Source organism: Anoplopoma fimbria, chromosome 4, assembly GCF_027596085.1.
Source record: "Anoplopoma fimbria isolate UVic2021 breed Golden Eagle Sablefish chromosome 4, Afim_UVic_2022, whole genome shotgun sequence".
NCBI classification, from domain to species: domain Eukaryota; kingdom Metazoa; phylum Chordata; class Actinopteri; order Perciformes; family Anoplopomatidae; genus Anoplopoma; species Anoplopoma fimbria.
Window position 1 is genome coordinate 6009183 of NC_072452.1, and position 24593 is coordinate 6033775.

Below are 24593 nucleotides of genomic sequence, written 5' to 3' on the forward strand. Positions count from 1 at the left end.
TGCCATCGTTACATGCTGCTCCTTTAACTGCTCCTATTAGCTCGCTTACATCTCCCTATTGGAAAACCATGACTTCGTTGTTAATCTGTCCTTCAAGGGGACAGGATGAGAGGACAGGGACATTAGCGTGTTGCAGATGTGTTGTTTCGCGTTGTTGCGGTCCCTGCTGTTTGTCTGTAGAGTTTGATGGAAACAGATTACGTAATCCCCCCTTGGCTAAATGATTAAGTAAAGGCTGGAAAAGTTGAGGAATTTGATTGGAGCAAAGCTGTGCTGTGTGATATACAGTAATCAGGAGACACTTGAAATGACTGAAGACACTTTGCGGGGGGGCTGCTACTGGGGAAACGACATAAACCACAAATCGCCTTTATGGCTCAAACAAGGAGGAGGGCTTGTGCTTTTCTGCATCGAAAATGTCAGAGCAAACAAGATTCCTTCCGGCATTGCCTCGGTGCTTATTGTCTCAGATTAATGTGTATTAGCACTGCAGTCTTTGACTTGAATATACAGGTTTCACAAGGGGAGGCATCTTTCACATCTAAATCTCATGTGTTTTCCTGTAGTTTTAAGACAATAGCCGCATTAAGTGCGTGGCACAATACTTTTAGTTCAGCAAAAACATGACAGAAAGATTGGTTTGTTATACTTTCCACCCAGCGCGCTAGTTAACAAGTAAGCCCGGCAGCTGAAATCCATCACTGTGCTCACATATAATCAAATCCACGCCAGGATTTTCCACTTTTCCTTTGCATAAAATAATGATGAATACAATCCCTGCCACATTGTTAGGGGAGTAGTGAATAATAAAGAATAGTGCTGTATGGAGCATATTACTCCGCTCCTTCTCTGGAACAGGTTTCCACAAAACACATGGATTAATAATCCATGTTCAATACTTGCTCAACTCCTTCAGGGTCAGCTATTATCCTGTAATTCTTTTTTCAGCTTTGACTGCATCCTGCTGCAAAAGAAATGTCACTTTTCTCTGCATTAGCCTTCGCTTGAGAAGAGGCATGTTTGTAATATCATGCTTGCAAACACAAGATTTTATAAATGTGTAATAGCTCATTAGCCATCACAGATTGGAAATATTACCAGAAGCTACTTAAAATGAATGTTAGATATGATCTGGGACACTGTGTGGTCAATAGGTTAACTTATAAAAAAACATTGTATTAATGACTGGGTTAATCGCTTCATGTTTGCAGAGAATACAATTAAATAGACTCAGTTTCCTCAGGCTGTTACTCCTCGAAAACTCAGTTTAGCTCCCTAAACTTCATTAGCTCTTAATGCTCTTTATTTTCCCCCCATCAATGCTGAAATAGAATTAAACAACTTATCATCGCCATAGCTCTAACGTCTCTTTTGTTGTCTGCTTTCTTTTTTCTTAACGGCTATTTTACTCATTCCTGCTTTTTGGACAAATATTAATAAATGTAATTAAAGAGCAGATTTTAGGAGAAAAAACTCTTTCCATTTAGGTTTCTGTGGATAAGAGCATACGCTGAATGCCTGAAATGGAAATTAGACTAAATGTAATTGCCTTCATAATCGAAAGCACTTTTCCTTTAAAGCTTCCAATTTGGGACTTTTTGAGCATATAAATTATTGATAGTTGGGAAGTGATTTTTGTGGAGTAAGCCTTTTAGGAGGAGAAGTGCCTTATAGAAACTTTTTTTTTTTAACCTTGTAGCAGCTTCGGACTTAAGACCCAGACTTGCAGGGCATACAATATGAGCCTTACCCAACTTTAAATCCGTTGTAAATCTTGCTGACATGAATTCAGAGCTTATATAGCTTACATCTGTCTACTGTTAAGTATGGAATCTTCTGTTTTCTGAACAAAAAAAAAAGCGGTCAAGTCCACTAGAAACAATTTGGGAAATAACCAACCGGAGAAAAATATCCAGGCACAGCGTCAAACCATCAATATGACTGACAAAACTGATGTGGGAACAAGAAGTTGTAAAAAAAAAAAAAAAAAAAAAAAAGAGGAGGCGTGAGCCATTCTTGTGATGTTTAGAATTTGGTCATTCTTTTTTTGAACAATTTTACTCAACCAGTTTGACTTTATCAACTCAGTTTAAACGGTTTAATTTAGTCATAGTCCACTCAAATGTGTTTTCACTCTTGTTGCCTGATTAGACCTCCTCCCAAGACAGTATACCTACACCATAGAAATAAAATAGGAGTAAAACAAACTTTCCCATTCAAATCAACGTAGCAGAATGGTCAGAGTGGCAGTTTTTATGTGTACCAATTGTCATTGCAACATTTTTGGCATGCTAACTTTTTAATAAACTTATCAGACTTCAGTTTCGTACTCACTGAGGTGAGGGTTTGCAGTAAAGACTAAAACGAGCAGTAGCAAAGTAACATTACAAAGCCTAGAGAGCCAGAGTAAAAGAGTAGCACTTAAAAAACGGAATGCCTTATCCACTCACAGAATTAAAGAGTGGTTGAATTAGCTAGCTAGCTAGCTAGCTAACTAACAGGCAGCTGGCTAGTTTGCTTGCTAATACCGCCATGCTAAGCAGCAGCGCTGGGTCCAATCTTGCCCCCACCTCACTCAACAATTTACCTCGTTATCATTAATATTGGTCCATCGAGTTTTGTGACATCACGTTATATCAAGCGTAGCTCCACTAAACTTTAACTGTCCAGAGATCTACTCAGCCGCAGCAATTGAAAACACCTGTTAGACTTTAATACTGGCAAACATTGTGTTGTAAAAATGTCAGTGTAAAATTGTAAGTGTGTTTTGTGTAAATTCTAAATTAAAGGCCCAATCTGTCTTTTTATGCCTTAGAAATAAAGAAACTATCAGTTGCCAGTTTATCTAGTCATGTAGTCCATGAGTGCCTTCTTAAAGGTTATAATGTACAGTTTGGTTCCTCACATTATTAGACCGCATTATTTTAGCAAGGCTAAGAAACAGTATTTAATCATGTTAATCATACTTAAACAGCACACACTTCAACATTTCAAATGGGGCCCTCAGTATTTCCTGTTGCAATGTTTGTTAATGCTGTAGCTGACAGGAAGTAGTCTTGGACCAAAGCTGTTGCCCTAGCAACCGAATGGCAATGAAAAGGTCTATACTCAATTTCTCCTTGCTCACTGTGCCTTTTTATTTGAAATTGTAAGTGAAATATACCCAATAATGGCACCCGCAGTGTGTGCTTCCTATTTAACTGACAGAATAGCCACTGAAATACCCAGAATGCAGTGGAACATTTTCTATCAACCCAAAGACAGGCAGTCCAGTGCGACCTACTGTACAGCATTGATTCGTTAAAAGAACTAAGAAAATACAAGCTATATGTTTTGGTCAGTGTTACTGTGTGTTGATGTAGCAGCACTACGTCTCTAGAAATGAAAACAGTGGGAGTGTATGATGTCCAGATGGAAACAGGAGCCTTGTCACTGTGGATAGAATCTGTCAGATTGTATCTTGCACAGGATTTAATTAAAAGAAAGACTAAAATTAAATGAAAAATTAAATTGTACTATTTACAACTAAAAAAAAAAATTGTTTTGCTATCAGTACCATTTGAAAAAGGTGTTTATAATGCACTAAGAATTTGTTAATAACAGGTTCCTCAAATTATAGTAATGCAGAAAGTACAACCGACAGGGTGTGAAAGTCTGTTTTCCTCAGGCAATTCATTCATTCTTCCAGTCTCACACCTTTAATTATTTATGTTACATTGACACACTGCATACTGAATGAAAGAAGGGTTATGAGTTACAGAAATATAAGGAAACGTGTCACACAAGAGACAGGGTTAGGAAATGAATTACAATAGTAAACTTTGAAAACCTATTATAACAAAGGGTCTAAGTGAAATATGCAGGAATCCAGTATGCTAGATTGAAGATGGTTGGATTGTTTCAGTCATATAAGAAACAATATATATTACAAATTAAGGTTAACAAATGAAACGTATTGTTTTGAGCTTTTACGCTCCATTTCCCATATCTGCTGTTACTGATGCTCCATCCATCCATCTTCCGTAACCTGCTTATCCAGTTAAGGGTCGCAGGGGTGCTGGAGCCGATCTCAGCTGTCAATGGGAGAAGGCAGGGTTCACCTGGACAGGTCGCCAGTCTGTCGCAGGGCTGACATATAGAGACAAACAACCATTCACACTCACATTCACACCTACGGGCAATTTAGAGTCTTCAATGCACCTAAGCTGCATGTCTTTGGACTGTGGGAGGAAGCCGGAGAACCCGGAGAGAACCCACGCTGACACGGGGAGAACACGCAAACTCCACACAGAAGGTTGTCTAGCCCAGGAATTGAACCCGGGCCCCTCTTTCTGTGAGGCGACAGTGTTAATCACTACACCACCGTGCAGCCCTGTTACTGATGCTGATCCATTTATCTTCCAGTTTTCTCCCTCCACAAGGACGTGATTGTATCACATTCACAGAGACACTATGTGTAGACCTCCTGTGCTGTTTTCAAAGATTTTGTTGGGGCTTTATGCTCAAGTGCACTTCATTTATTAAGATTTGCCTCTGCTAATTAGTTCGATTCTTTTTCTCGTCCATTGTTGTACAGTTTTTGTTGTCACCTTTATTTGATAAGAAGCATTTTTCTCTTAACATTTAGTATATAAAGTCTGAATTCATTTATTTTCATCACGCCTCAAAATCACAGCCTGTGGATATTAAATTGCTGAATGCATGGACAGGTACAACAGGACTGCCAGAATCCACTTCCCAGAGTCACTTACCACAATTACTTGAATATTGAACGAGGAATTTTTGTGGAGAAAAATCAATGCTGGCTTACTTGCGAATGCCAAAAAAAAAATGACACAGCCTGTACTCTTTCTCCTTTAGGGGAACGGTGGAGGCGCGCTTTGTCTACGTCTTCATCTTGGGCATCCTCTTCACGGGCACCAAAGACCTGTTGCGATCCCAGATCAACACAGCCAATGCCAAGCTGAAGAGCAGGGGATTATGGGAGATTTACAGCGGCTTGGTCTTGTTGGTGTCGCTGCTGTTTCGTGCTCACAACCTGCCGGTCCTGTGCTGCTGCCTGTTGATCCAGACCCTCATGGCTCAGTTCATCTGGAAGAAGCTCCACTACGACGCAGCCCAAACCACCATCATGCACTACTGGTTTGGTCAGGCCTTCTTTTACTTTCAGGTAAGCCACTGTAATGATGTCAGGGACCGCAAGCTTTGTTACTCTGTGTTGGGCAATGGAAGGTGTTTAAAGTAATGAAGAATCTGTATTTGAACTGATAGAACATCTAAATATTCCTTCCCCAACAGTGTCAAATATTTTGCCAACTGTTTTAACTTCTGACTAATAACATTAAATGGGGCAACTAACCTTTAGTTGTTAATTTCAGACAAGCTTGTTTGAGCTTCTCCAAATCAACTTTACCGAATGAATCCACCCTGGAGCAAATCCAAAAATAAGTCTTGCTGTTAAAAAAACAATTATCAAACCATTACCAGTGTTCAAATTACAACCATTTCACAAACCTGTTGGTGCTGACGCAAACCACCTTCAGCACCAACCACCTTCTCCCAGATCTATGCAAAAGGAGAAGGTTCTGGGAACAACAAATCAGTGAGCAAGTTTTCTTTCTCTGATTGTAAGAGACATCTAATTTAACGCTCTGACAAAGAGTGTAGCAACATTTAGGAGAGCCATCACCACTGATAAAGGGTTTGATACTGTAATAGGGGCAGTTCAGGGCAGAGGGAGTGTTTGTGTGTAAATTATTTTACTTCCGTTCAGCGCCGGCATGAAGGTTAGCTGGACTAGCTGCTTCCTGTAGATGTGTGTGTTACAAGCTCTGAATGTTCCTCAAAGGCAGGTGTGATACCTGCCTTTAATAAGCGCCATCACCCTTGGGTCATTAATAGCGTGATGGGCTCGGGGATAGACCGCCACCAGACAATTTTCAGCCTCGGCGCGCAGGCATGTAATCACAGGCCTTTGAGTAATAACGTTCTCCACGAAGCTGTAGCCATAATGGATCTGTAAAGCGGAGACGTGTGATTTAGATCTCCTTGCTCCCAAACAAAAAAAACTGGTGTCATGCAGAATAATCACAATTATGTCGAATTAGAATCTAATCAGCAAACACAGCTACAGCCGATCAGTGAGCTCCGGGCTGCAAACTGATCAGAGTTGTGAGACGTTAATGTAAAGTCTAGAGACATGGTCGCTCTCGCTGTTTTGTTCTCAGTGGCTTTATTATAGATACTGGCAGAAAGCTGTTGTTTTCAAATTCTCCTTGTGGTTTGGCGGCCAAAAACCCAGAAAAACCCAAGAGGATTATGGGAAATATTGCAGGTAAGCTCAGACGCAGACATTGCTATTGTCAAAAACACAAGCTATACCAAATCACCTCATGAATTTATTGACTTGTGGTAGAAGGTTTGGCTGTCTGCGTTCAAAAATATGAATCATCATAAGGAAGTTTTTTAAAGCTCAGAACTGACCCGAACTTACAGCAAAACAAAAAGTTTTAACAGATTGCTCTGTTTGGTAAAACAGACAGTTGATTTTGTCTGAACTTCATAACATATTTCTGGCACATTTTTTCCACAACTTATTGGCAGTGCAGACCAACACTCCTTACATTTGAAAGATCACAGCGAGTCGGAAAATATCCATATGCAGCCTCCAACCTGCTCACTGATATTAAATGTGTGTTTGTTTAAAACGGAGCCAGCTGTTAATGTTCTCTCCCTCTGTGATCAGAGATGTGTTCACGGACGGGAAATAAACCGTTGCTTAATGTGTTGCTGCTCGTGGATGATCGTTTCATTCAAAATGGAACAAGAAAGACGTCCTTGATCTCTGCTCGTCATCCCAGACATTTCTCACCTCCTTGTGTAAGTGCTTTGGTGGAGCCTACACAGCCTGACTTATCACAGTGAATATTAAATGTAATTATCACTTGTAACGCTCGTGGAATTTGCTAATTATAAAACACGCGCAAAATGAGATACTGTAAATGAGCGGATTTGGATTTTGTAGGAAAAGATGAGAGCAAACGCAACAGTGTTGTTCTCAGAGGATCTGATCAGCGTCTTGAGTCGTCTCCAAGAGGCTCCGAGGCGTGAACGGGACTCACAGGAGGTGATTTCAATAACCCAAATGTGCCAAACAGAAATCAGATCAAGCACCTGAGCAGCACAAATGTGAACATGGATTACTTTGGCAGCGAGAAAAAAACTGTCCAGGGAACAATCGTACTTGGGTTCAGTAATGTGTTACACCAGAGTTAAAAAGCCCCTCAAATAGATCTTAACCTGCTTACTCATTAGTATATATTCCACACTGGCCGAAGACAGACAACTTTATGCATTTTGAAATTCTTTCATTTTAAAAAAGCTGTATTGATTCTCTCAGATGCTGCTGGAGCTTGTGATGAAACAACAAGCTCATAAAAAACAAATCCTTAAAATACATTTTAAGGCTATGAAATGTTTCTTCATATCTTCATAGTTTTCCAACATCTTTTTAGAGTTGCACTATATAACTACATTTGAACAAAGGCATATTCTTGTTTAAAACGGAGCCAGCTGTTAATGTTCTCTCCCTCTGTGATCAGAGATGTAAATATATCCTACTTTTCCAGAACAAAAGAAATACCCTTTATATTGTGGCTATCAATCCTGGTTGCATTGCAGTAAAAACATCTTCTAAAGCTGCAGATGAAGGAAGAAAATAAAACCAGGTTAGAAAGGTTTAATATTTTCAGTCATATTTGGCTCGCTACAAACTGGAAACTGTTTTGAAAGTTAAATAATCCGTGAATATTCTGTATAAAAAAGACAGAGCGTATGTGCTGGCACACTTACACAGCAGACTGAGTGTCTCTAACTAGAGTCCACCTGCAGACGGTTAGCAGTGTGTGCTGCCCTGGTGGGGGACTGGAAAACAGAAAACAACAACTGGGCCGCTGGGAAGTCGCCAGAAGCTCAGCGTAATGATGATAAAGCAAAGGGCCGCTTCTTTGGAGCTCCGAAATGCTTACAGAGCTTCGCCCACAGATCTTTGTGTTCTCGTTTTTTTCTCTTATTATTCCTGTACCCTCTGTGTTACTAAAAAAAGATATATTTTGTGCTCCTGCAGGGCAATTCCAACAACATCGCCACCGTCGACATTTCCGTCGGCTTCGTCGGACTGGAAAGTTACGTGGAGGCTCCTGCCGTCTTCCTAACGGCCCTTAGCACTTACGCGGGGCCCCTGCTCTGGGCCTGTCATCTGGTCTGCCACCTCAGCTCAGAGAGAGACCGGTAAGTGCCAGTGTAAGAGTCACTCTATGGATGATGTGCATCCAGGAGTGTTTGTACCCCGGGTTTATTCATGCGGTGTCCAACAGGGTACATGGAAAGTTCAACTCATTAACTTAATAAAACAGAAAAATATGATGTATTTGATTAAATAAGACTAGGTTGAAACCTGCTACGTGGCTGGACCGTGATTGGTCAATGCGAAACAATTGTGGGAAAATGTATGTATACACACTGATTATAAAGTTAATTCCTGGATATTAAATGTCTGTCATTTTACGTAGTGGTCCTAAAATCCCTGTATTTGGAATGACAAATGTATTCTAATGAAACAAAGATTGAAAGTCTTCTCGCTAAATGTTACTCTCTCAAAATGTTTATTTCTTAAGATCTTCTCTTTTTGGAGCATTTAAAAACACGTCTTTTTTAAATCCTTGAGACATATTAATAGTAAAGAGTTTATTATCATTGTTTGTGTCAGTGACGTTCCCAGTTCTGTTGTAGTGAGCTAATGTCATGTTCTGCAGATGCCTGTTTGAACTTTTGTATTCAAACTAGATTTTATGGGGAAACAATGGCCAAATAGGATAAAACATTGGCGTTGCTGATCTTTACTACTCTATTTTCAATAACGTGTAAGCTGCCCATCAGCATCAGTAAGAGAGTTTATGTTATAAGTTAACAGTTAGCTATAAGTGATGAAAAGTGGTAGAAATACATTTCTATCTACCAGGCAGCCAAATGTTTGGAACCACTGCTCCGCTGTGATTTAATTCAAACATGCTGCTCTCTTATACCTTGTTTTTTGGCGTCTTCAGCTTCTCTATTACTACCACTACTGCTAGAGTGTTTGGCTGTCCCTTGTTTTATACTTTTTCCCTCTGAATCATACATATATTCTGACATATTCTGTTAATTGGTTTACTCGTGGCAACAAGGAGGCCCGCTTGCAGGGTATCAAAAGATGCATGTAAACAGCTTAACCCGCATAAGACCTTAACTGGAGAGAGGCCAGTAGCTGGGGCGCTGTATGTGTGTGAATGCAGCCAATAACTGCAGCGTCCCCTCAGCATGAGGCCCCAGCACAGAGCTGAGTGATGAGGTCTGTGTCTGAACAACAGCTGCCCTGCTGATGGAGCCAAAAGACAAATGCTCTTCTCCACAAAAAGATGGTGTTTGTATAAAAGTTGTTAACCTGCCTCTGCTGTTTTACATTTGAAGTATAATAACTGCATGGATATGTATCTGAAGCTGCAGCCTTGTGATTAAAATGTAAAAGAGAGCGTTGTTAGCTCAAATGAGAAATGAGACTGCAGAGGGTGTGTATAACGGTGCCTGATTTGTATTCTAAACTATCTTTGATCCCACATTTGAATATGAAGTGTTTAACATTTCAGTAGTTCAGCCGGTCTCTGATTAAAAAAACTCGACTCATCTTAAACTTTTGGTGCTGCCAGCAGCGGAGCCAATCACAAAGGTGATTTTGATTTGACCATCCAACACTTCGGACCAGAACAGCTACCGGCTGGCTCCACATTAGATTTGCAGCAGACATTAATTGTTTCCGGAGAATGGCTCTGTGACGTCGGTGACCTCTTAACCTTTCATTTAGCGTTACAATGAAGTTTTTTTTTTTTTTTTTTTTTTTGTTTTTTTTTTAAAACCTCTGACCAAATGGTTTTATCCATGACGAGACGTCAAAACCTCGGCTAAGTGCTTCTAAGGTGAACATAATGACTCCCGTCATCTTCCCTGCAGCACCACACCAGGAATAGAAGGGCTACGAATTAAATGAAAAGCCAAACAGAGATTGAAGCGGCTGCTCGGCAAAGATGTGGCGTTCATTTTCCACAGGAAGCAGGATCTCGCATACAGTAGCAAAATCACGTAACAGTCACCAACAAGTCACCGTGGACGTGTTGAGTTTTAATGTATACAGGTTCAAATTGCTGCCTGAGATGGTCACATATTGTCTGTACTGCCCCTTACATTTTCAACGTGTGCTGCAGTGAACACTTAAGCCTCTAGAGGTCGCCACAGTTGCTGATGCCTCTCATACCAACGTCCCATTAAGTCCGGCTTGTAAACATGACACCATCTCAGTCTGTTGTTATTCATAGCGCGGTGCTTTCTACAGAAGCCCCACCTGTAATATGCACTCAGAGACGTTGTGACTATCTAAAATAGTCTGGTATACAGCCGCTCATTAAGGATTCACTCTGCACCATCAGCAGCTCGACCACAAGGCAAGTGCTGGAAAATGGACTTTGATCGATAGCTTTTCAGCAGGCCTCCCTCAACACAGTCAAACTCTGATTAAGGCCAAGAGAATGTTTTCATTGTTTCAGTTCCCATAATAACTGTAAATCTTCAAAACTTGCCAATCAACACCACTTTACTTAATTAATATCATTAAAACTGTCTCTATAAGAGATATCCTGACATATATAAATGTAATACAATGTAGTGAAGGGCGACGTAGCTTTCCATCAAACTTGTACTTCTGTTTTTTGGCAGAGGATTTCAAGTGCTTCGTTTATCTATCATTTTACCCATTTTACACTGTGTTCTTTTGAACATTTCTGACGACAAAAAAAAAGGATTTCTTCAGAAAAAAACATTTGTATTTCTTTGAGTGCTGCGCAGGGCTTTATTCTTCTTCTTCAGTTTGGTCATGTATGATTATGATTTTCTCTTGTTTCTAAAGACACCGTGGGTAAATGACATCAGGCTAAAATTGAGCTTGATGAGCATCTTTATCGCCTTTTCCATTTATATAACTGTAAATTAGAGAAGATGTCAAAGATGTCGCTCGTCTTCTCCTCTGAGAGAATGATCTCGGGGATTGCATGTGAATGTTTTAGCAGCTCTTTGAGGTACGACAGAAATAAACTCAAGCTGTTTTCAAAACAGCCGGCCTGTGGAACTCGTCACTATTGGAAGTGCTTAAACGCTGATTCATGGTTGGAGCATGATGGGATTACGAACTAGTTGTTTTTCATGATTTAGCTCAAACCATTTAATACTCACCAACTTCATCTCTCTTCATCTGAACCAACTGCTGGTCACAGATTTACAAAAAGGTTCACTCGGGAAACACAAACCATCCAAGTCCTCTGCCTCGTATTTGGATAAAAAAAGATAAGGTGAATATTAACCTTATCACCAGTTATATTCAATTGACGATACAACAAAAGTCCATATTCAGTTTCATTGTTTTCATTTGTAGGATCCAGTGTTTTTGGAGCTTGGCCCACTCTCCGGACTAAAAGTCAGGATATTTTAGTCTCTGCTGTATCAATTTCAACCAGTTCTTTTTTAAATGTCCCTTATGACAACAAATAACATAATTACTGAGTATCTTTTTAAGTTGTGAGGCACTAAACCTAATGATGGCTGAAATATGAGCATAACTAAAAGATGATGATGTTTAAAAACAAGATGTGGACGTTTCCTTTGAGAGAACCTCTTGGCACACAGAGGTACTTTTACAAGTTAGTAATCAAATGTTATCGACTCATTTTTTCCTCCCAGAATGAGTCTCTTATTCCTGTGTATGAAATTGTTGCATTCTGAAGGCTCATTATCGATCACTGGTGTGTGTGTGTGTGTGTGTGTGTGTGTGTGTGTGTGTGTGTGTGTGTGTGTGTGTGTGTGTGTGTGTGTGTGTGTGTGTGTGTGTGTGTGTGTGTGTGTGTGTGTGTGTGTGTGTGTGTGTGTGTGTGTGTGTGTGTGTGTGTGTGTGTTCTTAATCAGCCCTCCACCTCCAAACTGGACATCTTCCCATGTCTCCTACTTCTTTTGTCTTGGGTAACGGCTTGAAGTTCCTCCCCCTCATCTGGGACTCTGCCTGTTTTTACTGAACCAGATCCCTGTACTCATTTACTCTGGTGTTTCAGCGCGTGAGAAAATAAGTCTTTGTGTACCCGTGTGTGCGTGTGTTTGGTTTTACATCATCATCTCCTAATCTCCACACTGCTCCCTCCCTTCCTCCCATCATGCAGGTTTTAAAGTCATTAACTTCTTTTATCAGAACTTGCCAGCAATCCGCATTATTGTGGGAAGATAATTGGATCATACCCTTCTCTTGGGTACATGCGTATGGTTTAAAAACTCACAAAAATGAGAAAATGTGGCCTTTTGCTGGTTTGAATCATCAAACAATCTGCAGCTTCACTGATCACCGTTTAGAAAACATAACGCGGCTTAGGATGACCTTGGCTCGCAGCGAAACTTTTTTTCTGTGCCCCTTGACAGAAAGTTACTCCTCGCTCAGAGTCGCCTGCTTTGATGCCTCTGCAGTGCTCTCCTCCCCTCTGATGACTCCTCTCCCTCTCTGCAGGAGCCCGGTTGCAGTGGGCCATGGCTGCTACTGTTTGGCCCTGCTGAGGTCGGTGCCAGCTGCAGCCTACATTGTGCTGGTGACGGCTCTGCGGTACCATCTCTTCATATGGAGCGTCTTTTCACCCAAACTGCTGTATGAGTCCATGCACCTGCTGCTGACTGCAGGAGTCTGTCTCTTCTTCAACACCATGGAGCAAAGCCACAGTTCCAGTAAGTCTTAGGGGGGCACAAAGACGCGGATATGCCTGAGGGGAAGTCAAAGGGTCGGGCATTGTCTCTTAGTGCTGTGTGTGAGACTCTCAGACTGATACACACTGCGGAATGCATTCCCTCACTCCGTAGTGTACCGTTGTGCTGCTTCACAAAGGCTCCCTCCTTTGCACTCTGTAGGCTTGGTTTGCATAAATGACTTTGAGAATGAAACTATAATGTATTTTTGTCAGCAGTCTATTTAAAATATTTCATTCGGTCCAAGGAAAAAATGTTGGTGGGTGAATAAAACTGAAAAGACATAAAGAAGCTTTTTGAAAGAGAAAAAAATGTTTATCTACATATACATTGTTACCTCAGGGACTGCTGTGCAGATGTTTTGTCTACGTTTATATTTAAATACGTGGGAGAGCCGCATGTGTTCACGTTGCGCAGAGTGTAAACATGTGATGCTCGGGTGCTTGTTGACAGCTTAGTAAAGATCCTCACAGGTGTTTTCAATTATTCCGGCTGATTAGAAACTAAACTCAATGTGACTTTTGTTGCCTTCGAATGGGGAAGTGACACGGCAAGTGGTGTACACGGTAGACACTGCTCCATTTGAAGGCAGCGTTTGTCGCTGACAACATTTCGACTTGTCGCACCAGGAAAAGCACAGGTGTTAATAATAAAATAAATTTGGCTCAATTCCAATTGGCTGCTTCGCTCTCAGGGTCCTGGCACTGTGCCACTCCGACATGACTTACCGGGACACATCGTTAATGTTATTTGTAACACTCACACTGTGACTGGGCAGAATGTCTGCTGTGACATTAGGGCCTGCGGACCAATTCTAAAGTTGTCCAGGTACAACGAAGCTAACAGGACCCAATCAAGCAGAGTGTGTACCTGCCCACACAGTCCTGAGAAGGAGGTCTAATCAGGCAACATACGAGAAAGCACTTTGTGTGGGTGTACCATGGGGGTTTAATATGGGAGCTTTTGTTTCTCTGGTGGAAATAGTATGTAATCTTTTTGATTCCTTTTTCTTTTCCTTGATATGTATTATCATTACCAGCCGCGTCAGGCTGTGGCTGTTCTCATCATGGCTAAATGTGCTCCTGGAGACACAGACTGTAGAAGGAAACTACCACAGAGGAGACTTTGAGTCATTTTCCAGGTGTTTATATGTATGTCTGTCTGTCTGTCTGTCTGTTTCGTATCCCTAACGTGCAAGATAGTCACAAAATGTTACAGGTGTGTAGTTATGATTAAAATGAAGGTTAAGTTTCGAGGTTCGAGCAGGAGTCTCGGTTTGGCGTCGCGGCTGGTGTGATCACATCACAAGACGGTTTCTAGTTCTCTGGCTACTTTTACTCCAGCTCCAAGTGAGATTTTATTTATTCAGTAGCAATTTCAGTGTCTTTGCAGGCATTTCTAATGCAGTGTAACATCAACTAGAGGTCTGCAGCCCATCAAGAACATTCAACATGTTTATCTCAGTGTAGCTCAATAAGGATTTAACTGTAGTTAAGTTAGGCATGGAGTCAGTGTGAGATTGCATGTAGGAAACACTTGCATGCCATGAAACTGAACAGTGTAAAACCGCTGCCATAAAAAAATGTCATTCATCTACTAGAGTTTCAGAAAGATGTGAACAAATTCAGTCCACTTGGTTTTTACCCACATTGCTCAATAGAAAATATGGTTTTACATAGTAGGACAACATGCTTGAGTCCTTGTAGTTGGATGACCTAAAAGTTCTGCTGCAGGAGCAATAATTCCCTGTTTCACTTGTCCTCATATCCAGCTGAATCTTTCTGATAATGCATCACGATTTGGATGTACAGGTCGTATCATTTTCTAGAGTCTGGCAGCGCCCTGCAGACTTATAAACTTCTCTCACCAAAGTAAAGCTTGCAAGCTGGCTGTGGTCCAAACCAAGAGTACGGAGCCAAAGAGAGCAAAGTGTTGCTGCTCCGGTACTTACGGAGCACGTCGTATTACTATATAGTATCGCATGGCCTCCATTTTGAAAGTCAAATAAGAACATGGAAGTAATCAGCAGTTCCTGTGAATGTTAGTCTCCCATACGTTAAAAAAAACTGCCTCTGTTACATCGTGTTTATTCATGTATTTTTTGTCATAACTCACGTCCCCACCTCCAGTACGCGGTACCACAGTGTTTTATTGCAGCGGTGCATTACAAAATAAAAGCAAAGACCTCCATTCCAGCAGTTGTTTTGCTGAGTTATGAGTGGCAGTGATATCGATGAACAGCTGTGACTGCTTCAAAGCTGCCTCCTGATTTTAACTTGGCCCTTCTTACATCATTATCCTTAAAAAGATCAAAATCAAATAAAACAAAGGAGTTGAAAGATTTAGTGTTAAAACCACAGGGTGCAACTTTTCACCTCAAGGCAAAAAAGAAGAAGAATTGTAAGATCCCGCCCCAACACTTGTCACTCACCTTGATGAGCTGTCTACCTTGAAACAGCATCTCGCCCGGGGCTAAGATCACTGACATCCCCCCGAGGTACCGCGGGCGTCAGAGAGGCAGATGCCAAACCGAGGAAGGAAAAGTAAAAAAGAAAAAGCAATGCTGGTTTCAGTGCGTTTCTGAATAGATTTTCTCTGACGCAAGACGAGCTTCACGCTTTGTTTTGCTGCGACTCACCTTGACATGGACAGCCTCAACGCTGGCTATACCTACAGGAAACGGAATTTAAATGTCCTGAACATCATTGAAAAGTCAGACGTAAGGGTGGATTTACATTAGAATACGCAGGGTCACTGACGGACGCACGACGCATATGGATCACTTGCAGGTTAGCTGGTTTGCATCAGAAGCAGGAAAGCTTTGAGGTGGCTGAGCTCAAAGATGAAGCTGACCCCTTTTTTCTGAATCGACAGCATACTCTTGTGAAGTGCCTTTTCCTCTCTTCAGTTGAATAAGGAGTCACACACAGACTTTAAACAAAGTGATGGATGTAGTTTATGAAGCAGCTAATAATCTGTGTTTACGATGCTCCACATCCTTACGTCTTTGCAAACTGATGTCTTTAAACAACAAAATGGCGTCATGGAAGCCCACTGTGTGGCTATGATGACGTATGATACAAAAAACACCTTATATGGTCATCTTCTATAATACTAGTGTTTGATGGACTGCAACACATCCACATGAGATATAATTTTATGTTCTGAGAGGTAAAAATGAATGATGTTGGTGTTATGGAGTACTTTGTGTATTTTTTTATAGTGTCAAAGATGTGTTTGACAGAGCCGCCGCATCCCTCTGCATGTCATCAGCTACCTTGCACTAAAATGAAAACCTGTGACACCACTTTAGTCCTGTGGAGTTTGAAATAAAACTACTGGAGTACTTTGGGACTATGGATAATATCATCACAGGGATCATTTGTCTCAGCGTTGGCAGCAGATTTGCCGACAGCAGCCAGTGATGTAATTTGTTGATTTTTGGGGCTTTCTGCTGATGATGAGTTTGAGTGTTTTTCTTGTTTTCCTTGTCCGTTCATAGTTGTGGTCTATTCATTCTAAACAAACCAGAATCTTCGTGAAATACCTTCCTACTCAACCTTTAATGGAAAGGCTATTAGCTGTAGTCGGGTTAAAGTAGAGAAGCCAACAAAACGTGTTTTTATTTACATAAAAGTCAGAGAATATCACTGGAAAAACATGAAGTCCGATATGGCTTAACAAGGAGTGGTGTCTGGGTCAAAGTCACTGTGACAAACTCCAAACCAGATACCAAAATAAATCACGATAATAATCACAGTTCCTTTGAATTGCTTTTATTTTTCCTTCCTCGTGGACCTGTGTGTAGAACATGACTGCACCAGAGCAAGAAGAGGCCTCAAAGCAGCTTCGCACAAATCCGATGGGACGACTCTTTCCGTGTGAAATCATTCCTCTGTAACCAAATACCTACCGGCCCATGAAATGGATCAGAATAATTGTAGTGTCCACATGGTTGAAAGCGTTTTAACATGAGCTAGCAATGCAGTGGGGATCTTCTTTGTGTTGTTTTTGAAACTCCATCTTTGTAGAAATTTGTTCAGTTCACAGCAGTTTCTTTCTTTCACAGGATTCTTTTCCAACTGTTGGACTGTTATTCTGGTAACACCCCACTTGTTTTAATGTAGTTAATAGGAACTGTGAAAACCATCCTGTTCATACTGTATGTGTGTGTTTATTTCTACCACTCTGTTTGTCTCCTCTTAAGTTAAATTGTGTCCCTTTTATTTTTTACCTTCTTCTGATTTCTGTATCTTCTAAGTGAGCTTTTCCAACTTATTTTGTTTGTTGCAGAGAACACTACTAAAAGTGACAGATGAGTCTTCATAATATTTATTAAGACTTGCACTTGCATTATTTATGTCCTTGATAATGAAATAAATGATTTACAACACTACGATTTTAGTTTCCGTGTGATTTTTGTCAGCAGAAATATTTGTTAAGCATTCTTTAAGCAGACATTTAAATGTGAATGCGTGCACTGTCCTGATATATACGTGATTAGCTGTCCATTTAATAGTCTTTCAGCTCTATTCAGCCTTGGTGGAGGCCATCTGTCTGCTCTGGAGGACGAATGACATATGAGGCACTTTTCACTGGAGTTTCTCCTGTCAAAGTTTCCCACTGACTTAGTAAAACTGGACACCGAACCATCTGTGAAAGTGCACCCAGCGTAGCTCCACGTGTAGTAGTAGGAGGATGATAATTTAGCATCATCCTTCTATCTGCTATCCACCCACTAAATATTAATCTTATGCCTTCAGGAGCTGGACTTCAATGCCATCGTTAAAGGGACCGCACATTTAATTCTCTGCTCACTTCTGAGGGAAAGTTTCTTAAAACCTCCAAAGTGATGATGCGCCTAAGATCTATTATTGCCCCGAAAACAGAACTGTTGCAGACAAAAAGCTGAATTAAATAAGTTTTTAACCCAAAATGTCTGTGAATGTCGATATTTGCCAGTATCCATAAATGAATCAAAATGACATAAGGGTCTGTTTTTACCTATTTCATACATAATTACGTATATTTTTGGTATTTCCATCTGTCATTTTTTAATGTAGATCTTGCAAAAACAATTTTAAACAAAAGTGAACTCAGTTTAAATTGTTGTCTTACAGCTCTCTTTGTTCTGTTATTTCCACTTGTGTTATGTTATTCTCTTATAACATGAATGCTTATAGTGTTACATGCTTCATGAGTCCTGGGTCACGACAGCTACCCTCTTCCAATGTCCACGTCCTTCGTCATTTCCTCTAGCTCCTCTGGAGGATCCTGAAGCCTCAAAGGCAAAAAGAGGGATAAATAACCCCTCACAGTGTGACATGTCCAAGAGGAATCCTGATCAGATGCCCAAACCACTGGTTCTTGTCACTGCAAAGGTGCAGCCATGTGTCACCAAACAGGACACACTTCACTCTCCACAGACATGTTCGGGAGAAATGTTTCTTCTGAGGGGTCTGAAGGTTTGCCGGAACTGCTTGCCAATACCACTCAGCAGATCCAAGAGTTTATTGTGCTAACTGAGCCCAAAAGGCCCCTCCACCAGAGGGGTTTTTAAGTTTCATCACAACTGGCACAGATGACCTTCTGGCCACAGCAATGGAGGCTACATTTAGCATAAACGGCATGTCTTCTCAGTATCGTTCCAACAGCGTCACAATGTACGTTGTCATGAGAACACATCAGCTGTCCACTTAAAACGACATAAGATTCAGGTGGATAAGTTGGACACTGGTAATTCATTCGAAAAAAACTGAACCCCCCCCTGGAAATCTTTTAGAGAAGAGGCAACGTCAGGAAGGAAACAGAGTGTAACGAGTTGACAATTCTGTCTGACATCAGGCAAATGGTTTCACTTTGCTGGAATTTCTTAAAATAATCATTTTTGCCCTCTTTGTTCTTTGAATCATCCTTCTTCTTTTTTTATTAAAACATCCCAGAAGAGCTGATGTGAGACATACCAATATTCCTGCTGGTGTTTTGGTTGGTTTCATAACAGAGCTTTCATCATGTCATCCATTAAATCCAGTCGCCCCTACTGAATTGTATATCTTTTTCAAAGCTCCACTGTTTTGCGACCGTCACTGCAGTCCCCCCCCCCCAATTCCTAACTGTCTTTTAACTCTGGTTTTATGGGGGTGGGGGCATGATGGAAAAAAGGAGGAAGTGCCCTCTAAGATCCCATTGTAGCTAAAACATTAAATGCCCTCTAGGTTGGCCACAACTTTGATACAACATGATGAAATGCCCTGTAGGGTGGCCTTCAAGTGAAGAAAGCATGATGAAGTGCCTTCTTAGATGCCCCCACTCTAGATAAAACATGATGAAGTTCGCTCTTCGTGGCCCTTCTAGTGGAGAAAACATGTTTCCTCGTAGATGCCCCCACTCTAGATAGAACATGATGAAATCCATTCCAAGGTGCCCTTTCAGTGGAGAAAACATGATGCCCTTTTAATTAATTTTTTTACGCCCCTGCCTCTTACACAGTCCAGAGTCCCTGCCTCCTCAGCATATATGCTGTTGGAATACATATCTGAAGCATGTTGATTTGTATGTGCTCCTTATTTCCCTTTTCAATGTGAAGTAAGGTCTGACTGCGGCTGGCCGTCCAGCAGAAAATACAGAACTAATTACAGCAATGGAGCAGCTGGAGAACTAAGAATGTGCCTCTGAGTTGGAGCTTTCCCTGTGAAAGCGACCTTACCTCAGCTGCACCGCTCCACTCTTTTGATGCTCCAGGAGTTGTTGGCTAAGTGGCAGATGGCAGCTAGCCAAAGAGGTTACTGCAAGTTTATAGCTGGCTCCCTCTGAAAACACAGCCACTGCAGGAGCTATTGATTGACGCACGACTCACTCCGTGGCTGCAGACGCTGCCAGGGTTCCCTCTCTACCTCTTACTGCACCTCTGCCACACTTTCTGTTCCAAGCTACTGAGAGGATTCCAGCTCACTAAAACTCTGCTCAGCAGTTAAGAAGCCTGGAGGGGAACACTTGCTGTTTGCATAAAATTACTACTGGCTTGACTTACACAGCAGTAAAGCTGCTTGTTAACCCGTCGTGAACTACATTTAACACTTTTATTGGTGAGTACGTTAGATCCCTTGTCCAAGTCACAGCAAAATATGGAGGTGGCTCTGACCTGAGTCTTTTTTTACTACACCTTAAATGTCAAGATGTAGTGCAAACACTTTTCACAGAATGACTCCATGCTCAGAGTAATATAGCAGTGTTTCTCTGAGAAGTTCAGGTGAGAAATGTGACACTCAGCAATTCCATTAACATTTAAATATTCCGTATAAAAGGAGGAGTGTGTAGGATAAAGTGAGATTTATTGGCAAAAATAAAATATAATTTTAACAACTATTTTTCATGAGCATATAATCAGCTGAAGCTAAAAATCGTTGTGTTTTTTAGTTTAGAATGAGCCTTTTATATCTACATAGGGAGCAGATCCTCTTCACGATGGCCGCCATGTTTCTACAGTAGCCCAGAGCAGACAAACCAAACACTGCCTCTAGAAAGAGCCTTCTCGCGTTCTTACACACCCCTCCTGTAAGAAGTGGATGAACAAAATTGACAGAAGTTAGTTAGAAAAAATAGAAGAAAATCTTTCCATGCTCATTTGCTGGCAGACTTACAGACATCTGTTGCAGAGTGTTTGGTTTATACTGAGTCTAACAGATCATTAAATATCAAGGCAATGCATTCATTAGTTATTAATTCAGCAGGTTGCCATGTGAGATGAGTCAGTTGTAATCCACAAATCCAGTTGGGGGTCGGTCATGCTGGAGTCGGTTGGTCATTAAAGGACTGTTGGTTCATCCGTGACCCTCATCAACCACTTTTGGGCAACTAGCTGGAATCAATAGAACTTTTTCTCATTCTATACAAAGTATTTCCTCCTTTTGAATTACTGTAAACTGTACCTGATACAAACAATAAAAGCATTTTTTGATTTTAATACAGGTTAATTCTGTAGGTAGGGGCGTTTCTTTCCAATACAAACTACTGCATGGAAAATACCCATGGATCTCAGTGCCTGGCTGTAATCACTAAATAACTACTGATCGACAACATTAATCGACTTCCTGCAGCATCAACTTGCACTAAAGATGGAAATCTGTACTTGTTGCCCTGTTTGGTCCAAGTTTAGCAAACTATATTTGTTATAAAAATGAAAGATCCTTATTAGCTTTGTAAATAGTAGTTTGGCTAAAACAATCAATGGTCTTCATTATGTCTGGGGTTTTCTCAGTTTTAATGGAGAGGGATGTGTAGCCATGATTTCATAGAAACTTCTCATCCGTGTTTTTAGTCCTCTCATTCAGTCGTTACTGGTGGTTAAAGATCATGTGATACAGTTTAAATTTCCTGAGAAAGCAGGTAAGCAAGCCTGGAGTTAGGACTGGGGTAAATTATTAATTGTTTAAATAATTTTTTATCCAAAAACGGCCAAATATTCTCTGGTTTAAGCTTCTCTCGTGTGATGATTTGGTGTTTTTCTATGTTTTTTTATCTTTGCTAATTGATTGTCTTTGGGTTTGGGACTTTTGTTCGGAAAAACAAGACCTTTGAAGAGATAATCTATGGCTTCAAGAAATTGTACTCTGTATTTTTAAATGTTTTCTAACATAAAATAATTCACTGAATAATGGTGAAAGTAAGGGGTACTGTAGCTTTGCAGTGGTGAGAGCAGATAGCCAGGTTCAGTTAATACAAGTTCACACTGAGCTAAAAATCCATTATTATCTGCAAATAATGTGAATGCACAGTTCTCACATTGTTCTGTTGCTTAACAGACTCGAAGCCCCTGCAATGGTGCCTTTTTGTCGGGTTTTTTTGGCTGTGTTGCTCATTGTGCATTCAGGCATAACGAGAGCTCAAACGCTGTAGCTCCTGCAGAGCAAAAATGAAAATCAGAATCTTCAAAACTCTTCAAAGACGGTACAAAGGAGAATCAAGCTTCTCAAAAATTGGCACAAGCGAGTCTAATGGCTTGGAAGCTCACACATAGGTAATGAACCACATTTTCGTCAGGAAAGGCCCAGTGTTGGCTTTTAAAAGCCACTGGAGCTTTTCCAGACACAACTTTCGCTGGCAGCTGCACACCCACAAATGGAAATGTGTCTAATGAGAGGCTTTTAGGGGTTATTGATTTTTTTTCTTCCATAAGTTCGGCCGGCAGTTTTGCCCTTGACATACATTCGGTACAAGTATGCATATGGAGAAAAACAATGTAATATAAGATGTGTGCCTGTGTTTCTCTCAGCAGCAAAAAAATAATTTTTTCTCCTTGGGTGCAGCTGCAAAAACCTGAACCACAGCATTTAAAAAGTTATTACACTTGTTAATGAGCCAATTATCTTAAGTCTCAAGTAGCACCAAAGACATTTTTGATCCCCCTTCCTCGCCTTGGGGCTCCGTCACCCCGGCTCACCCCGGCTGTACGCTCCTGTCCACGTACATCATTCATCCAGATATCTGCAGTGTAATCACTTGTGCAGAATCCCTCCCTTATATTCCTGAGAGTGAGGAACTTAAAGATGCAAGTCAGCGTTTTTTTTTTTTTTTTTTTTACTTTGTGTGACCAGAGCTGGAGGCTGTCATTACACTAATGCAGCACTGCTATCCAACAAAGGATCAGCCACCAGGAAAAAAAACTCCAGGACCGCAGACACACAGATCTTAAGATAATAGACTGCCCTACATAACAACATGACATGCATTTCTATTTTTTAAATGTGCAATGACTGATCATAATACCTCTGAAGCAGCAGAACTTTTTCATATAGTAGAAAGCCTGTCATGAGCTGTTTTCAAAAGCACAGTTTATACACTATGGAGGTTATCACTTAGGTGTGCAGCAGTTTTGAGAAGAGTAAAATCAGTAGAATCAGGCATGTGACCTGAGAGGTCTGCAGGTTGATTCCCATTGTGTGCCACTAAGCAATGCACTTAACCCCTATATCTCCTCCTTCAGTAGCGACCCGATGGCTATCACAAGAGACACTGACTGGACTGTGTGAACTCGAATCAGTCTCAGTCCACGCCCCCGGATAAATACAGATTAGATTTATTGTGTAATTTTGGATTTCCTTTCCAGTGAACAGGCAGGTGACATTTGTTAATGACCAAAGAGGAGAGATGCATTCGTCATGATAGACAGCAGGCTGTAAACTTCCCCCAAGATGGTGACTTTTAGAAAGTTCTCGCTTTTACTTGAATGCACTTTGTCATTTAATAATTACATTTGATGGAGCTGATATTTAAACACAGCAACACAGTGAAACGTGAACACGATGGTTCTTTAGTTAGATATATTTGGGTTTTGGTGTGACCTGATAATAATTAGATTTGTGCCTGTATTGAGTGAGCAATGGGACATTTTGAGCACTTAAAAAAAAAAAAGCACATAAATTATACTTTGTACAGAAATGTCCATGATGAGAATCAGTTTAATGTGGCACTATTTCAAACAGTGAATTAGAAACAGTAGGTGATTAGTTTTTATTTGTCTCAATCTGCTAGTGTGATTATCTATATTTTCTAGTGAAGTAGTGAAGGACTTAGACAAACAGCACAGCCACACAATAGTTGTGTTTTTTTACAATTTCAGTTACATACTTAATGTATGGACATTTATAAAATTCCGTTTTTACTTTACTTTATTTGTACTTTATTAGCTTGCAACCTTAGCTTCCTATGGTGTCCCGAGTCCCCATAAGGGGTCATTCTATGTTCCTCATTGTAAGAGATTGGTACGGTCCATTTTTGCAGTTCACATTGTTTAAGAATGAAGGGAGATGGACTCTTCAAATGCAGGTTGAATGTTAAAAATAAATTTATCCACAGTGGAGATTTCACTGTCTAAAATCATGAAAACTGTCTGGCTGCGAGTGTGAGGGTGTATGTTTCAAGAAGTACAACATCAGTAAGCCTATAAACTGTAGAGGGTGCTCTCAACGTAACTGACTGATGGAAAAATCCATTTAACATTTGACCTAGGGAAAAAAACCTTGCTGAGATCATAAAACCATTTCTAAGGTCTCCTTAATGTGTCAAATTGAGATGATATTGAGCTGACAAACATAGAAACATGGGGAAATAGCTAGCTCCCTGCCAAATAAGCAGCAAGTTAGCTAACTAAGGTAGTTGGCTAACTTGAACATTGCTGGTTACACAGCCGTGTCATTGTGTTTATTTATAGATTTTTGTTTTTGTTTATTAGCAGAAGTGCCCAACAAAAATTAAGCGTAGAGCCCTAAATTGAGTCAATGTTACAATAGCTAGCTGACTTACAGGCTAATGTAGCTATAGGCCTGTTAACGTTACCAGTTGACCTTTTACTCAAGTGAAATAGCAAAGCTGCAATGTAAGAAAAACATAAGTATTATTAGTAAAAGTAATTTAAAGTATCAAATTGAAAAGCACTGAAAATGATCCTGTGAGTGCTGCTCTATTATATATTATGTCATTGGATTATTATTACTGATGCATTCAAGGAGAAATATAATTGATCTCTAATAGTTTGTCAAGATGAAGCTAATTTTAGCTATTTTATATACAACTGAGTAGTTTAATCAACACACAATGCATCATATTTTATAAGCTCATCCTATGCTTTGAAAGCAACATGTAACTCTCAATTTGTCAAACAACTAAAAAAAACGTTTCCTTCTGAATTTTAGTAGAATAGAAGCATTAAGTGGCATGAAATGGACATACTTAAGTAA

The 24593-nt window shown here is 40.5% G+C and overlaps 1 protein-coding gene across 3 annotated transcripts in view; it reads left to right on the forward strand.

The window, feature by feature from the left end:
- Positions 1–24593, forward strand: part of pigg (phosphatidylinositol glycan anchor biosynthesis class G) — a 78094-nt gene that overhangs the window by 43911 nt on the left and 9590 nt on the right. The window contains exons 11-14 of one of the 3 annotated variants that reach the window (XM_054597600.1): positions 4861–5170; positions 8126–8289; positions 12629–12840; positions 16928–17238. In XM_054597600.1, the coding sequence (XP_054453575.1) occupies positions 4861–5170; positions 8126–8289; positions 12629–12840; positions 16928–16980 (739 nt within the window). In that variant the 3' untranslated portion in view covers positions 16981–17238. Of the gene's footprint in view, positions 1–4860; positions 5171–8125; positions 8290–12628; positions 12841–16927; positions 17239–24593 lie in introns of those variants that run through there. The other 2 variants (XM_054597601.1, XM_054597602.1) reach the window with 2 other exon arrangements.